General features: G+C 44.4%; 1 protein-coding gene across 1 annotated transcript; it reads right to left on the bottom strand.

Annotated features, from left to right (window-relative positions):
• Positions 1–16,658: 16,658 nt before the first annotated feature.
• LOC117866785 (uncharacterized) lies at positions 16,659–17,822 on the bottom strand. Its single transcript, XM_034751068.2, has one exon. The coding sequence runs from the start codon at positions 17,737–17,739 to the stop codon at positions 17,023–17,025; it is 717 nt and encodes a 238-aa protein (XP_034606959.1). The 5' UTR covers positions 17,740–17,822; the 3' UTR covers positions 16,659–17,022.
• Between the last annotated feature and the right edge of the window lie 276 nt (positions 17,823–18,098).

Genomic DNA, 18,098 nt, shown 5'->3' with positions numbered 1-18,098 from the left:
ACCATATGTGGTCCTTTAGCACTTTCAAAACCAAGTGGTTGTTTCATATATACCTCTTCTTCCAGAACACCATGAAGAAACGTATTCTGAACATCTAGTTGCCTTAAGCACCATCCTCTAGAAACTGCAATTGACACAACAAGCCTAACAATTCACAACTGGGCTGAGAGTATACTCATAATCAATACCATATCGATGCTTGAATCCTATAGCTACTAACCGAGCTTTGTATTTGTGTCACACCCGATTTTAAGGACAAAACCGAGTGCTTTCAATACATGTGCGCCAGGATGAAGTTACACACATGTATGACATAAGTGAATAACAAAGACAATGCTAAAGCGAATAGAGGGAGTATTAAACATTATTACATGACCGAAAGTCTCAATAAAACACAAGCCTAAATTATTACGCAGCGAACTCTGAAGATGACGACGACACCACAGGCAGCTGACTGAAGAACCGTACGCCTAGAACTCCTCAAAGTCGTCAAAGTACTCCACCGGATTATCTTGGTCTGAACAGCAGTTTTGCAAGGGTGAGTACACTTATGGTTGGTACTCAACAAGTCGTGGGGAATAGTGTAGTGTAAGGCAAATCAAGGTATGGCTAAGGCTTAATTAGCATCAGCTTTTAATGAGGTTGGTCAAATTTTATTAGCAATTAACTAAGTATAAGTTCATACCACCCGAAATTAAACAAGAGCATAAATAAAGTAAACAACATATGCATGAAATGACAACCATTTAAGTCCATCTTTCGATAGTATTATCATGTGAGGGTCCAAGCCGCTCTTAACCGTGAGCACGGCTGATCGATCAGTTTTACACTCTGCAGAGGTGGCACATCTTTACCCACAAGTCACATAAAAGTTCAAAAGAACTTTGGACCCAACCATGCGGTGTTTGCAAGGCACCATACTACACTTCCGAGGTGTGATTGCATAGGGATGCTACGAGGCCTTTACAAAGATTCGCTAGTAAGTGGTAACCCGCTAAGGTTTCAGGCCGAAGCAGAGCATAACAATCCCCTAGTGGGTATAGTGTCTTAGCCAAGCCCACTTCCCAAGAGAGCGAGTGTTATACCCCGTCAACGCACTCCCCTCTTGCCCTTTTGGTAAGATTACCCCAGACTAGAGTTTCTAATTATTTAGCTAAGACCAGAGCCATTTAGTCTTGTGGTAGTACTATTTTCCTGGGTGGTCGCTCCATGTTCCGATTATACATTCATGATCTTGTATTAATGCAAGGTATAACAGAACTAAAGAAAGATTAATCATTGAGTTCAGTTAAACCACCATATACCAAGTAGGCACTAAGCATGAACTACCCACATAAAAGTAAACCCAGTTGATCAAGGCAAAGGTAAATTCAATCTAGGCAAACCTTAATTGGGACCCATCAATTTAATCTTAACATGTGCATAGCATAATTAGCGTAAAGGTGTATAGGACTAAAAAGTAGTGATCAAGAACACGACTTGCCTTCTTGGCCTTGCTCCTGCTGTTCGTACTCCTCGAAGGCTTGATCTTCAAATCCCTCAAACTGCTGAACGTCTACACACGTCACACGAGCACATACAAGCAAATATGGGCATAAAGTAAGAAAACAGTACACCAATCACAATTAAACAGAGAAAACAAGCTTGTAAAATTGATCTACGCTTTAAAACGAACACGTGGATATAAAGAACGCGAAAAACGGAGTTAAGATGTAAAAGATATGATTAAAACAAGATCCAGGGGCTTTTCTCCGAGAAAAACAAAACTTCTAGGGTCAAACTGCGAAAAACCAAGGACCTATACATAATTACGCGTATAAACCGAAGGTTTAACTGCAAAAATGCAACTTAGGACGGCCAGTTGATTTTAGAGAAACTCAGGGTCTAAACCGAAAGAAAACAGGACCAAAACACAAATACTTTTGAACTAGATTGGACCACGGGTTGATTTGCGGAAAAGACGAGGGCTTAAGGGCAAAAGTGACACAGCGTGGCGCGGTTGACTGGTACGCGATCTGGTTGACTTGCTGCGGGCCGTCGGATCTGGATCCGACGGTCGTGGTCATCGGCGACACCGCGGCGGCGGCGGAACAGACGGCCAGCGGCGACGAGCGGCGGCGACGGAGTTGGCCGAAACGGCGCTCCGGGGCTCGGTTTCGCGCGCGGATTGCACGGGAAGGGTGCGGGGAACACGGCGAACTCATTTGAGCCCTCGGGGAGAGGCAAGAGGCGGCAGGGCTCACCTTACGGCGGTGGCTTGCGGGGGAGAGAGAGCGGCGGCGCTGGAGCTTGCGAAGCTATGGTTTTGGGGGCGCTGCTACGGGATGTTTGAGGCCGGGGAGGGCGGCTTTTATAGGGGCGGCACGCTTGGAGATAGGGGTGGCCTCGAATTTGAACGCCCGAGGGAACCGGAGTGTAATAGCTGCGAATTTAGTCATCTAAATGACTTTGAAGAATTAAAAGCAAATTGAGAAGAAAAGAAAAAGAAATTGGCCAAAAATCAAATTCGGATCAAATTTGACCGAAATTTGAATTTTGAAATTGAAATTCAGAAAAATTCGGCAAAAATGTGGAATGCAAGTGTGAGAGTGATTAGAACTTAGAGATCAAGAATTTGGAACAAAATGGTGCAAATTATCTCAAAGGAATCAAAGAAAAGAAAAAGGAAAATGGTGTTTACTGTTCCTCGTCCGAAAATAAGAACTCAGAAAAACAGCAGCAGAGTCTGTTTTCAAAATTGAATTCTGAAGAAATTTGCAAATAAGTGCATCAGGACAACTATACTATATTGAAGTATGAACTTTGGACTACAAGATTTGGGTGTTGTTGGCCAGGAACAGGGAAGGGAACAGTTTCGAATTGTAGCTCAAAGTCAGCACATTGTCACAGTTTGACTATCACTGAAAACGCCTAAGTCTGAAAAACAGCAGTATCTGATCAACTTTGGATTTAAATTCAGAGAGATGGGGATCAAAAGGAGTAGGTGTTCTTGGGCAAAATGGAAACTTTGGAGATTGTAGAACACGTTTGAGAAGAAGTTGGACTGGAAGACGATAACACATCTTTTTCTAAGATGCAATTTTGCAAAAGCCTGCTGGAATTCGATTGGGATTTCCTATGTATCCACAAGATCGTCTGTGCATATCTTCAATCAGATCAGAAGGCAGATGAACTCCGCCTTCTTCATGGAAGTCATCATTTCATGTCTTGGAGTATTTGGACCACAAGGAATGACTGGACTTTTAATAATGTGGATCCTTCGACTTCAGGAACTCGATCTAAGTTTTTGTCTGAGCTCTCGTTAGTGGCTTCGCATAGGATGAACTCTGTTTTAAGTCAGGATTGTTTAGATTGGATCCTCTCCCTCTGAAGCTCCTCTTTGTCCCTTATTTTTTTCTTTTCTCTTGTTTGTTGTTTTGGTGTTTTTTGCTCTGTAATATTTTCAGACTTTTCTTTAATATATTTCAGTAGGGCTGGCCCCTCCTGTTTCTTTCAAAAAAAAGGATTGGGTCACTGAATTGGTTCACCAAGTGAGATCGACACCACTGTCAACTGACGAACTGAAACTCAAAATTCAGTGGAAATTCAGTTGGAGCCGGTAAAAGAATTCAAATTGCACTGTGTTGGATGTTTATCTCGGGGTAGAACCAAAATAAAAGTTGGAGGACTCGAGATTATCTGCAACTTCGGTTAAGTCACCTGTGCGTCGTCGGATTGGGAATCGGCCGCGGTGAAGCTCTGAAGATCACGGGCGTTAGAAGAAGAAAAGAGGAGCGGTGACAGAGCAGCGGGACGTGTCGCCGCCGCCGTCGTCGGTCGCTCGCCAGCGCGTCTAGCTAGGCCACCTCCTCACCACATAAGCCTACGGGTAGGCCACGGTGTCGCCCATGCGCACGGTGAACGCTTGAATATCTACCGCTCCCGCGCCGCCGTTTTCACCGTCGTTCTTTTTACCGCCGCCAACGTCTCCTCTGTCAAGCCCCGCCGCCGAGCAAAATTCCGCCGCCACACCGCAGCTCCTGTCGATTCCTTCCGTCTACACCTCCGCCTACACCCCACCAACAATCTTAGCAACTCGTTGCCCAGCTTCTTCGCCGTCACGCCTTGAGCCGCCGCCGCTTCTGTCCGCCGTCGCCGCGCCGCCCGCTCACGGTGAGCACCACCTCGCGCTGCTTCTCTTCCTTCTTGAGTAGTCTTAGGCGAGTCCTTAGGGTCCTAGAATGGTATAAAGGTAGTTGTTTGAGTCGGTTGTGCCGTCGTCGTGAGTAGCCACGACCGGCCGAGGGAGTCGCCGCCCGTCGCCGTGGAGGGGATGGCTCCGGCCATCTTTCGAGGAGCTGTTGCCGCGCACGGGTGCGTGAAGGTGTAGGGGTGCCATCCTTGTCTAGCTTCGCCGCCGGTGGGGCGCCGGCCGGCGAGTCGCGCCACCCCCTGTTGCGCGCGTGTTTTGGCGGGAGGAAGACGAAGCCTGGAGCAGCAGGCCCACGCGGCAGAGAGGCGGAGAGGTGAAGGAGGCCGGGGCGCGGGCGGTGGTTGGGCCGGCACGTCGGAGGCCCAGGGAGTTAGCGCGGTCGGCCGGAAAAAGAAAAAGGCCCAAGGCCCAGTGGGAGCCGGCCAGCCTCACGGAGAAAAAGAAAAAGGGAAGAGGGCCGTTGGGCCGGTGTCGGGCCGAAAAAGAAAAAGGAAAAAGAAAAACGGCCCACGGGGCCCGTCTGAAGGAAAAAGGGCCGGCAGGTAGGAGGAATAGGAAAAAGGTGGGTCCGCGTCGTGGGGTCCAGTGCGCGTGAGAGAGGGTAGAGTGGGGCTGGGTGAGAAAAGTTTATCCGGGTGTTTTTCGGGAAAATTAGATTTCCTTTAGTAAAATAATTAGTTTAAATCCGTTTTACACCATTTAAATCACAGAAATTTCTAGGAGTGTCCAAAATTAGTGAAACCGATTTTGTTAGGCTTGTTTTATTTTCCTTTACGCATTAAAATTCTTACACCCTAGAAAAATAATAAAAATTCGGGTATTTATTTAATGCCTTCCTTTTAAGGTAATTAAATAAATACTTAATATTTATAAAATGTATAAAACATGAATAACACTTTCTTAATCACAAATTATTCTTAACTCATAGGAAATTAGATTTTCAAGTTAGAAAATAATTATAACTTTTTCTAAAGATAAAAGAAAAAGCTATAAGGAGGGTTAAATAAGAAAAATAAAATTATGGGTTAACCTTTTTGGATTTTTGTGTGTTGGCTTGCAACTTTATCATGATAAGTTGTATAGTCCTTATTGGCTTGCAACTTTATCATGAAGGAAAGTTGTATAGTCTGTTATTCAAAATTTTGCATTTCTAACCCCTGCATGTATTATGCCATAGATCCCGAAGCAACGGAAGGAGAATATTGGGAATTTTCAGAAGGACCTTCGGAGTCCGAAGAAGTTTTTGAGTTAGTTCCCTGTGAAGTCAACCCGTCGGAGAATACTAATCTTTTTAACGAACAAGGCAAGCCCCGGTGCATTTATACCTATCTATTTTGGAGTCGTTATTTCATGTGACTTATTATAGGTTATTTGCTATATGTATGCACTAAGTCTAGGAATTGCTTGAAACCTATTCTTGTGTATGATCATGCCTTGTTTTAAGGACATCTTTGCCACTTGTTCAAACCTTAGAAGATACCCAAGTCTAGAATTGCTTACTTGCTTACATGCTTGGTTTACCAACCTTAAGGAAAACTTTTAAGTCATACATGTTGCTTATGGAAAATAACTTGGAAAGTGAAATCGGACAGAAGCTAGAGATGTAGTTCTATCTGCTAGATTAATTTGGTTAAGGCCCAATTCGTTGTCTTAACCTTTGATCAAGTGATAAGCATCTGATCACTTACTGGGTATGGGACCAGTAAAGCCCAGTAGGTTAGTAAACTCTATGATCAGGAATACTTCGTACCCACGCTTGACGTGCTGGAGATTGGTAGGGGTGTAGCCTGAAACTCACATGGTGATCGGGCCAGACGTGGGGTCCCATGTGGGGGTGCATCCCTGGGTCCGGGTAGTTGTATTCCTAGTCATTGAGTTTGCTAATCGAGAGGTTGTTAGATACGACCTGGACAGTCGTATAACGCTGGTGATCAGGGTACTCTCCTGCAGGATGTAATTAGATCCGGATCGCCGCAATTGTCGGTTATGAATGCACTTGATCACTGTTGAGCATCGTAGTATCAATTCATGCAATATGTATCTTTCTGTTATCAACTGATGTATGATTTAAACAGCTATGGTTGTTTTTACTTCTGTTATCATTTAGAATGGTTAGGTAATAACTTAACCCAAATAAAAGATAAAACTAAGGCATTACTCATAGTAAGCTTTTCGGCAAAAGCTATGTTAGCCAAACACCCCCAAAAGCTAGCATGCATTCCAAAGAAAACTATTATATTGGTTAGTCGGGTAAGACTTGCTGAGTACCCCGTACTCAGGGTTTTCCCCTTGTGGCTATCTTTCAGAAGCTCCACAGGAGTCTACAGAGGAGGAGACCCCGAAGCCCTAGGGTATTGACCTGAGTCTCACAATACCCTAGAGAAAAAGTTCTACTTGCGCATCTTCTCCTGAACTATTTATGTTTAAATCTTAGAACTCTGTCTAACACTGCATCACTAAGTTTGTTTCAACCTATGTCCTGTAATAACTCGTACCTGTCATATGTATGTAAAAATGTAATGTTTGTTGATATTATCCCATCGCGGATATTATCCTGATGTATGGTTATGAGACACGCCGTGGATCCTTCGAGGAGTCCTAGGGACACTCGACGGACTACCGGACTTATGTTGTTTTAGGTGCGTTTCGGATAATTGCTGTTCCGACAGCGATTAGGTGCACTTAAACCAGCTTAAGTTGGGCGGTTCCGCCACACGGAGTGGGGGTGAGGTTGTTGCGGAGGTGGCGGCACGCGAGTTGCAGGAAGAGTCCCGGCCGGAGGTGGGAGACGATGGTGGGGCCCACCTGTCAGTGGCCGCGGAACGGGGATGGGTCGGCACGGCTGTTGGGCCAGCGCGGCTTCACGGGCCGGAGCAAGGGAGACGGGCCGGCGAAGGAAAGGTTGCGGGGCCAGCGCTGGGCTGTGGGAGTTGGGGAAAAGGTGGAGCGGCCGGTGGAGCTGATGGTGTTGGGCCGCGAGGGAAAGTGGCGCTTGGGCCGAAAGAAAGAAGGAGGAGGGGAAGGATGCAGCCCAAGAGAAGAAAGAAAAAGAAAAGGAGAAAAGGAAAAGTTTTGAAAATTGAAATTGAATTTGAGATTTGAATTTGATTCAAACACAAGCAATCAAAACAAATGCACCAGCATGCAATGCACAAATAACTCCTATGATGAATTAATTTAATTTAGAGAAAAATGAAATTAAATGCCTAAAAATTTAAATGACATCCTAATTAAGCAACTTTTAGTGAATTTAAATTCTTTAAAAATTTGGGTGTTACAATTTGTCTATTGTACCATCAGATTTTTTTCACTTTATATACCCACTTACAATCAATCACATTTGTACCTTGTTTTCCCTTGACCAGATGCCTAAGTCTAATTTTTCAGGAGCGCATTGTATTTGTCCTCCATTGCTTTTCTCCACTAGGGATCATCAAGCGCCTCCTGTACAGACTCAGGTTCACCTGTGACACAGAAATTTCCATATTTGATAATTCCGTCAAAGAAAATTTTAGGTTTTACAATACCACTTTGCAATCTAATGCGCTTTGGAGGAGATGGCCCTGGAATCTGATCAGGTGAAACAGCTGCCTCCACACCGGATCTAGAACTAGGCGTAGAGGATCCACCGGCATCCACCAGAGCTGTCACTGTAGAAGGTGGAGATAGGGAGCCACGCGGCGACTCTGGAGCGAGTACAGGCGGCAACAGAGAGGCACGCGGCGTGCTAGGAGAGGGTGGTAGTGCACGCGACACGCCTCTGCTCCCCCCACGCGCTGAGCCAGAGCTGACGGATCCACCTGGCCAGGCCGTATCCACCTGGGATCGGGCGCCCGGATCATCTGTGGCCACTGGAGGATCTCCGTTTGGCACAGTGGCAGCATCATTTGATGTAGGAATTTCTTTAGCTGGCTCCTAAAAATTTACATGTTCTTCTGTAGTGGGGTTAGTGTTAATATTGGGATCAGTACAGCCTACACCTCCTGAATTCAAGAGATAGTCAGGTAAAAGAAGAATTTCCTTCCTAAGAAGAGCACCAACCTTTCAATGTAAGTGAGCAAAAGGAAAATATGTCTCATCAAACACCACATCCCCAGAGGAGACATCCAGATATTTGAACCCCTTGTGCATGGAGTTGTACCCAAGGAAAGCACAGCGGAGAGAACAAAAAGCAAGTTTGCGTGTGTTATTGTATGGTCGCAAATTGGGCCAACACGCACAACCAAAGGTACGCAACGAGGTATAGTTAGGTGTTTCCTTAAAGAGGCGCTCAACTAGAGTTGCATAGTCAAGAACTTTACTAGGAAGGAGATTAATGAGATATTTGGCTTTTAGAAAGGCTTGATCTGAGAACTTAAGAGGCATGATAGCGTTGGCTAGAAGGGCTAACCCAACCTCAACAATATGACGATGCTTTCTTTATGTTAGACCATTCTATTGATGAGCATAAGGGCATGACACCCTATGAGAAATGCCTGAGTTGGAAGAAGGAATTAAGCTTCTCATATTCACCCCCAATCCGTTTGCACAGATAAAATCTTTTCATTAAATTTCTGCTCAACTAAGCTTTGGAAGTCCCTAAAGACTTGGAAAACATCAGATTTTTTCTTGAGAAGGTAGATCCAAGTGTATCTACTGAAATAATTGATAAAACTTACGTAATATGAGTGATGCCCAATAGAAGTACGTGTTGGTCCCCAAACATCAGAGGCAATAAGGTCAAGCGGAGCACTGGAAATTTTATCAAATTGCAAATAGGGTAATTGATGGCTCTTGGCTATTTGACAAGAATCACAAACTGACTCGAGAGTTTGATCACCAACATAAGGAAGCTTGTTATTGCTAAGGACTCGATTAACGATGGGAAAAGCTGGATGACCCAAACGACTATGTCATCTTGAGGTAGACGGTTTATTGACACCATAAACTTGCTTCCTTGGACTTCCACTTGAGGACGGAGAACCTAAAGGATAAAGGCCACCACGACATCTACCTTGATGGAGAATTGCCTTCGTTGCCTAATCTTTAACAAGGAAGAAATTAGGATGGAATTCAAGAAAGGTGTCATTATCTCGAGCAAGTTTGTGAACAGAAACAAGATTTTTATTGGCAATAGGGACATGAAGAATATTGTTTAGATGCAGATCTTTACTAGGGGTGTGTAAGCTTGTATGACCAATATTACTAATTCTCATACCTGATCCGCTAGCCAATGGTCATACCTGATCCGCTAGCCGTGTGTACTTGATCCTGTCCATTGTACTTGTCACAAATAGTCATCTTCTCAAGCTCACTGGTGATATGGTCTGAGGCACCACTAGTTGCATACCAGTTAGTGTCATAACCATACATAGTTGTTGTGGCTCCTGCAACCTTGGTGTTATCCTATTCATCATCCTCATCATAGCGGTACCAACACCTGGAAGCTTCATGACCTATCTTCTAGCAGACGGGTCCTGAGGTCTGTCCACTTTGCTTGGGGGCGCCTGTGCTAGCATTGCTTGTACGTCCTCCACTCGCACAACCACCTCATCCTTTGCCGTGATTGTTACCGCGACCGCGAGGTGCACTGGTCCACGACCAGCCGAATTTGCAGATGACTGGAAGTGATCACAGTCATCATGGTACGCCTCCAAACGGAAGCCATAAGCCATCATTTGAGTAGAGATCTCCCAAGGAGATTGGATCTGTCCTGCTGAGGATAGCTGATACGAAGGGGTTGTAGTCATAACCAAGACCATTAAGCAAATTTGCCACAACCTCTTCATCATTGACGATGTTGCCGGCAGCAGCGAGCTCATCAGTGATGGCCTACATCGTGTCGAAGTACGTCATGGTGGACATGCCACCCTTCTTCAAATTGGCAAGTTGCATGCGTAGATTTATCACGCATGCACTTGACCGCGCCAAGAACATGCATTCCAGTGCCTTCCATGTTTCAGCCGAGGAGGTCTCTGTCGCCACCTGCCCCAGCACATCTTTGGCGATGGAGTTCATCAGTAGCTGAGTAGAGTTTGGTCTTTGACCATCCACAAGTGGTACTCGGGGTTAGGGACCTTCTGCTTCTTGTCGTATTCAATGGTCTTTGGCGGCTCAGGGTAAGACCCATCCAGGATCTCCATGAGCTGGGCGCCACGGACGACAAATAAAAATTGGGCTTTCCATAGGTGGTAGTTCTCTCTCGTGAGTTTCTCCGAAACACCAAACCCAAGCTGGATCGATTAAGGGGAGGAGGAGGATGCCATGGAAGGAAGGTAGTAGATGTGTTTAGGAAGAAGCGGCTCTGATTACCATGTGAGAAGAACGTGGATTGCTTATCTCAGCATATCCACGGCTTGTGTTATATAGAGGCAAAATGCCTACAAGATGTACATGAGAGTTTGTTTGAATTACAACTTGATCTTCAAGTAAACAATATATTCTATCTCTATCTCTATCTCATGCGCAACAACCAGCACATTGACATCTACACGAGTAGGACTCGGTTACAAGAAGACCTTAACTAATTCTAACACACACCAACTCATACTAGCCAAAAAAGCGCGCGTGTACACACGCATGTGAAATTTGATTGATCCTTGCGAACTGAAGTTAGAAGCCAGTGAGGTGTTTTTTTTAGGGTGAAGCCACTAAGGTGTTGAGCTTACGAGATTCTGGCTGGCAGTGCCTGTTCGCTTCAGCTTATTCAGCTAACTTATCAGCCACCGAACAATGTTTTTCTCTCACAGCAAATCAGCCGTTTTAACTTTTCAGCCGGCTGCCGAACAGGCCCGGTCCAAAGCAAACTGAGCCTGTGACTGGCCCAGGTGCCGTCGCTGCGTCGCATATCGATTTTACGGACTGGAGGCCGGGGAGGGTAATAGCCTGGCCCATCAGTGTGGGACTGGTAGGCCCGAGCACCAGCCCACAAAGCAATTCTGAGTCCATGTTCGTGCCGTGGTTGCTGCTGGGCCACTTAAAAACAACAGAGATTTTAGTTCTTCAATTGTTTTTTGTAAAAAAAAATGAGGTCATTTTGGTTACCATGTGACTTGTGTGTGTAGTTTTAGTGCTTAATGTTCGAGTCGTTAACTTACTAAATTTAGTATGTTAGGACACACACCTATGTCACCTACGTGGGTGTATGTGCTTGAGTGCGTCCGACCTTGCCTTACAAAACCTGATTACAAATCACAAAGCGCGATGAAAAGAAAATGGTACTCCCTCCGTTTCAAATTATAAGTCACTAGTCCATCAACCCGTGCTCCTGCACGGGCTAATATTTTTAGAAGCTATTGTATTTGAAAATTATTTAGAAATTAAACTCCTAGCTAATAATCAAAATTGTTTACCTACCACTCTCTTATTTTTCAATACTTCAACATAATACTTATATAGATATATGTATCTATCTTTGTCTAGTTGTGATTGATTTTTAATTAATAATTACTCTATGCATGTTTTCATCCATATTTGTACTTTTTCCATTTTGTATCACACATCCAATCCTCCATACATTATGTTTAGCATACAAATCAATATTTTTCATCGATTCCTCACATACATGTATAAATAGTCTAAATGGTGGCACTCATCATGTGTATATACTTTAACTTAGTATTTTTATATTAATAATGACATAAATAGGTAATTTAGAATCATATATTAGTTTACTTTTTGATATTTCTGTATGATGCACATGAAGATAATTAGATTAATATTTAGGTGTTTACTTTAGGTTATTTTTAATAACGACACACATGGGTAACATAGATAAAATTTTAGAATGACATTTTAAGTTATGCTTTATAATTATGTGTATTAGTAAATTGGATAAAGATTATAGGGTTACTTTAGATTATTTTTTATAATAGCTAAGCTCGGTAATTTAGATATAGGTTTAGAGCTCATTTTTGAATATTTTCAGGTGGGTAATTTTTTAGAAAATATAATAGATCAATGGCTATGATTATTAGAGTTTACAGGATTGGTGTTTAATGTTTTTAATTTTTATGAGAATTTGTCTCTTTTTTCTAGCTTGTCTCGTGGGAACTATTTTGGAGTCTCCAATGGAAAAAAAATAAGACTACACTGCTACAAAACTACTACCATAAGCTACCTCTCGTTTGTTAAATATTCGACCAAAATATTTATGTAGATATATACTTAATTTCTTCATCCAATTGTGATCGATTTTAGTTAGTAATTACTCTATAATATTTTCAACCACATGTATAATCTTTAACTTTTCACTTTGCATCGCAGGTATGCGCTTGAATTTATTTAATGAACCCTAAGTTTGAGATACAATTTTAGCATAGAAATCTATATTATCATCATTTTATATCCTTATAAATGGTGACACACATCATGCGTATAAACCTTAATTGTTATATCGTGTACCAATAGTGAAAGATATAGACGATTTAGAATCATATATTGATGTATATTTTTAATTAAGGTTATTTGATTCAAATGTAGGGTTACCTCATGTTATTTTTAATAATTGCATATGTGGGTAATATAGATGTAAATTTAAGGGGTTACTTTAAGTTTAAACTTAAGTAATAGTGGTAGGCAATGCAATTGCAAATTAGGGGGTTATTTTAAATATTGTTTATAATGGCATAAGTAGGTAATTTGGATGAAGATTAGGGGGTTACTTTAGTTTATTTTATATAATGGCAGAGGTGGGTAATTTATATATAGATTTAGGGGGTTACTTTAGGCTATTTTTATAATGGCATAGGTGGGTAATTTTTTTAGAAAACATAATAGATCCAATGGCTATGATGATTTGAATCTATCGATTGATGGTTGGATGTTTGCTTTTTTGTGAGAATTTCTAGGATTTCTCTCTTTTTCTAGAGTGTCCACGTAGGAATCCTAGGTGGCTTCACCTGGAAGCTTTAAAAGGAGCCTCCAATTAGTAATAGTAAGATTCTAATTTTTTTAGAGTTAAATAATTTTATGTTTGACTAAAATTATAGAGAAGATCACAAAAGTTTATGATACCGAATAGATATACTATAAAAAATATATATATAAATATATTTAATGAAAAAACTAATAGTACTATGTTAGTACTTTTTTATAAACTTGATCAAACTTGAGATGTTTTGACTCTCCAACTTATAATTTGAAACGGAGAGAGTAATTTGCATTGGTGGGTACACACTGCACAGGGAGTGGAGTGCACTGTAAGCAACACACGGATCCATGCAGTTCGCTTCCCTTGCTAAATTTGGTACTGCGTTGGCAGATACTCCTATATCAAGCAAGAAGCTGCGCCTGCGCTGCACTAGCAATGATGATGGCAGTCCTTGTATATGCACGCGCGTTCACTGAAGATATGCTAGAGAATGGTTCGGCGCGCTCATCACATCACACAAAGAAACAGATGCTTAATTGCCTACTCCAACTGGAACCTAATCATGCCATTACTCATGTAACTCCTTTCCTTAAAGACCGCCTCTTCTTCTCTATAGCATCATACTCTGTCCCTGCATACACTCGATCAGTCACCGAGCTTAACATACGTCCATGCTTGTTATTGGTCCCTTTACAGAAAGTGCTATGCATCATCTTATCTGAAAACTCTTTGTAACGTACGTACTTGATCTGTGAAGTAGTGTTGAAAATTAAAAGAGGAGTGCAACTGATGTGGATGGGCAGTCCATCATTCTTAGATTCTTTGCAAACCGACAGTGTTAGGCGATCACAACAGGTGATTGGGCACAGGATCTCATTTGCTACCTGCCGGAGCAGCTAGCAGGACCCTGCTTAGGCTTACTAGATGATCCTGTGCCAACCATATGGATATGCTTCCCTGACAGAGCTTCCCACATGCATGCTGAACCTTTTCCTAATCCAAACTTTCCCAGAGCTTATTAACACACTGTTTGTCGCTTTTCTATCTGTTGTCTTCACTGGATGTGACCGTTCCATCGTAAAGCCTTCTGAGGCTCCGGATCTAAACTCTAAAGTAGTGGCTGGACCAATAATGTGCTTGCATTATTGTGCTTGTGCATGCCAGAGTGCGATTTCACTATTTCAATGAGTTGCAGCAGAGAGCCTCCTCATCTGCCTGCTAGACTACAGTGTTTGTGTTCGCTTGCGTGGTTGCTAATCCGGGCAACACACAACTAATGCAAAATCCCAACGGGAAGCCGGATGCTACAGTGCAATCCCAACGGATTTGGCTGATGTACACCCAGCACTTGCGTGTACCGCCATTCCAGCCCACTGTAGGTGGTGAAGGGTGAGTGCACGGAGTTTGGAGTGCACGGTAAGCCTTGAGAGTGGGTGGGACTATTACTACTAATATGAGGACCTGCACTTGACAAAATACTCTCTTTACTGCAACAGCAAGAGTATTACAACAGAGCACTCTTACACTTAGGTGGCTAGCCTAACGCACACACTCTCACTCTTTCTTCTACCTAGCACTACTACCTTGCTCTCTTCTACCATACCCTCTCATTCACCATGCTTATGGATGGATGGCATGGTAAGGAAGGAGCCTCTATTTATAGGTCAAGGGATTCATAGGGTGATGACATGTGTCCCCTTCTAGAATTTTCAATAAACAAATATCTATGCTCTACATTATTCTAATTTCTTCATGCGAACAACATCTAGTGCCTTTATGAAAAATATTATGGATCATGAGTTGTGGGGAAGATTCTAGAAATTTGTACTGCTTTGCTTCAACAGTGAGCAATTTTTTGGCTACATTCCCTGCTAAACATTGTCCTGCATGCTCATCTCGGCAGATAAACTGTTGGAAGGTGCACGCTTTCGCTCTTGCAATGATGGCATGGCTGGGTTCAGATGATCCCATCACAGAGAAAGAGGGATGCAGCTAGTTTATTTGGAGAGAACAGAGTAGATGGCTGCTCTTTGTTTAATTCGGTCCTCAATCATGCAGGCAGGCATAATCATGCATGCTGCCCCTTCGTCTGTGCTGCAAGTTACACTGCATACTACATTTGTACTCCTTGATTTGCTGCCGACACTTTGTAGACTAAACCAACAGTTGATTGAGGATTTAATTTGCCACCAGCAGATTAGGAGCACCCAGCATGCAAATATCAGAACCTGATCATATCTTCTTCCAGCTAGCGTTGAGCCAGCTTGTTGACTAGACGTGTGTCACCGATCGACGATCAGGTGAGCAAAAAAGAAAAGGTGCTCTGCATTATCGTGTCACCATCTAAAAAATCATCTATGCGCGACTGATGAGCTGCTGATCGAACCGGCTGCAGGCACACGTAACGCAACAGTGGGTCGACAAGGACACCTGTGTGGTACAAGCATATCTCGTCGAGCACCAAAGCTCCGATTTTACGAGGCGAATAACTGAGAGCTGTACCGGTGGTGGTGTAGTAGGATCCATATCGTATAGCCGGCCAGGCGGCCAGCCCATGAGCCCATGCATGAATGACATACCAGCTATGTAATCTCAACCGATCCTCTCAACAGTCGATCGATCCTCTCATCAATCTGCTCGATCTGCTGACTGCATCTCTCAGATCTGAATAGTGGCAGCGCATAGTATATCCACCCACTCGCCTCACCTACCTGCACTGTTGGCACCTTGATTCCTGCAGGCCCCATGCATCTTCTGTAGCCTCTACCCTCCTGCATGCTCACTTACCAGACCAGGGTACGTCGTCGTCAGATGGGGATCTCAGATGGGGATTATTGCTAAAGATTGTAGGCTTGTCGATCGATCTGCCCGCTCTTCTTTCGCCAGCGTAGCCTTACAAACAATATGAATTCAATATCCCACAACTAGTACTCTCGACAGGCACACCTACGCCTAAGTCCCCACCAATTACAATTAACAAACCCGCTCGTCGCCCGGATCCATCCATCCATCGGCTGCAGGCAGTGCGCGACCGGTATGGATTTTTTTTAAATTCAAACCGTACGCATTTTGAAAAAGCGCCAATTGGATGGTGCAAATTGGCCGTGTTTGAAAAGCTAGTGGCTCTCGTACACACTAGGCTTTACACATTGCTTCTTCATTTCTTTTCCTTCTTTTGTGAAATATATTGCTTCTTTTTTTTGAAAGTTTCAAAAAGGAAGAAGCAATATATTTCACAAAAGAAGGAAAAGAACTCCTTTTTACTTAACTTGGTGCTTCTGTGTATACGAATATATCTAGTCATTGACCCATGGCTGGACCGGTAGACTCATGATCCCATCTCACTCTTTTTTTTTCAGTTTTTTGTAGCTGAGCAAGTGCATTATATGACGACTATGCAATTGTACCATTAAGTTGCATATTAGGAGGGATGGCAACAAGCATAGTTCACTCCTGTACATTCCTGCGGGTAAAAATCCTAATGGCTGCGGGTTTGTGTGTCGTTTTCTACCCACCCACAGGTAAAGTATGCACATATCATCTCCTAATCATCTACAAATAAAGAGAACCATGTGCATTTGCAAATCAACCTATTATTTCCTAATAGTCTACTAGTAAGAAAAGTATATGGGTTTTCAATTAAACTAGTGCATCAATCCATTATGAGTAGATGCCAATATACCGCATTATTTACTTTGTGGTTACAATATTTGCCACCAGCAGTACTTAACAATCTACATCACGACATCGTTTAGTGGATGGTCATGCCAAACATTCATATATTGGTATCAATCACATCCACTACGAAGCTCCACTCAAAAAACATAAACAAGAAAAAGAAGAGAAAAAAAAGAGAAAAAGATTCAACCTCATTTTCGATCCCAACATTTTTGCACATGGATCGATTTGATTATTTTTATGTACCTAACTGAGCCCGCCATGCCGTCCATCACCATGATGCGACCCACCGTGATGGCCCTCATCGCCGCCCGGCCCGGCCCAGGCCCGCTCGGCCAGGCCCCGGACGGACCACCGCCACCGGCCGGCGCACCACGAACGCGCCCTCCGCGACGCCCATGGCGCTCTTGCACCCGTACATGTCGAGGAGCCCGGCGACCCCGCCGGCGGACGCGATGGACCACCGCCGGCTGACGGGCCCGCACGACGCCGACGCCTGCGTTGCCGCCGCCGGGGACGGGAAGAGGCTGTCCATGAGGCGGCGATCGCTGTCGGCGCCCGCCGCCGCGGCGCGCTCCCTGGTGCACTCGGCGAGCGCGGCGGCGAAGGGGTCCGTGTAGGCGGCCGTCGGGTGGCTGCTGGCGCGGCGCCGGCGGGTCTGATGGTGGTGGTGGTTCCGGGGCCGGGACGGCGGCGCGCGGAGGGGCGGCGGGAGTGGGAGCGGCGGAGCAGAGGAGGCCACCTTGGCGCCGGCGACGGCGATGGCGGGGAGGCGCGTCTTGGGGATTCCCGGGTGGTGCTCCCAGGAGAAGGGCACGGAGGTGGTGCCTCGGCCGCGCGGGGACGGCGACGGCGAGGAGGCGGCGGAGGAGACCGTGGAGAGCGACGAGGAGGAGGACGACGACGACGACGAAGAGAAGGTCCGGTGGCGGCGGTGGGTCGGCGCCGGGGAGGCTGGATATTTTGCCGGCGCTGGCGGCAGCGGTGGTTGCGGCGTCCGAGCTTGGCCGGTCGGCATGGGTGGGGAAGCGGCGCGCGCGTGATGATGGCCGGGCGGATGCCGCTGGCGAGTTTGGTTGAGGTGTGGGGAAGGCGGGGACAGAGGAGGGGAGATAAATACGGTGGACGGATTTGCGTTTGGGTCCCTGTATTTTGTTAAAATGTGGTGGCTTAGCTGAATTTCCCTTTGTTTTCCCCTTGATATTTTCTTATGTTTTTGGAGGACAATGCAAGTTACAATTTTTTTCTTTTGGAATTGTTAGTTTTTCAGCATAGTAGAGATTGTTCTAATGTGCTAAGAATAAGTTAGTTGTTGTTCTTCTATGATATTCTCATTTTCCACTCCAACTTCAAATTTAGTAACTACGTACTACATAA

The sequence above is a fragment of the Setaria viridis genome, chromosome 8 (assembly GCF_005286985.2).
Source record: "Setaria viridis chromosome 8, Setaria_viridis_v4.0, whole genome shotgun sequence".
NCBI classification, from domain to species: domain Eukaryota; kingdom Viridiplantae; phylum Streptophyta; class Magnoliopsida; order Poales; family Poaceae; genus Setaria; species Setaria viridis.
Note: the sequence above shows the minus strand (reverse complement) of the source record. Positions and strands in the feature narration are given on the sequence as shown.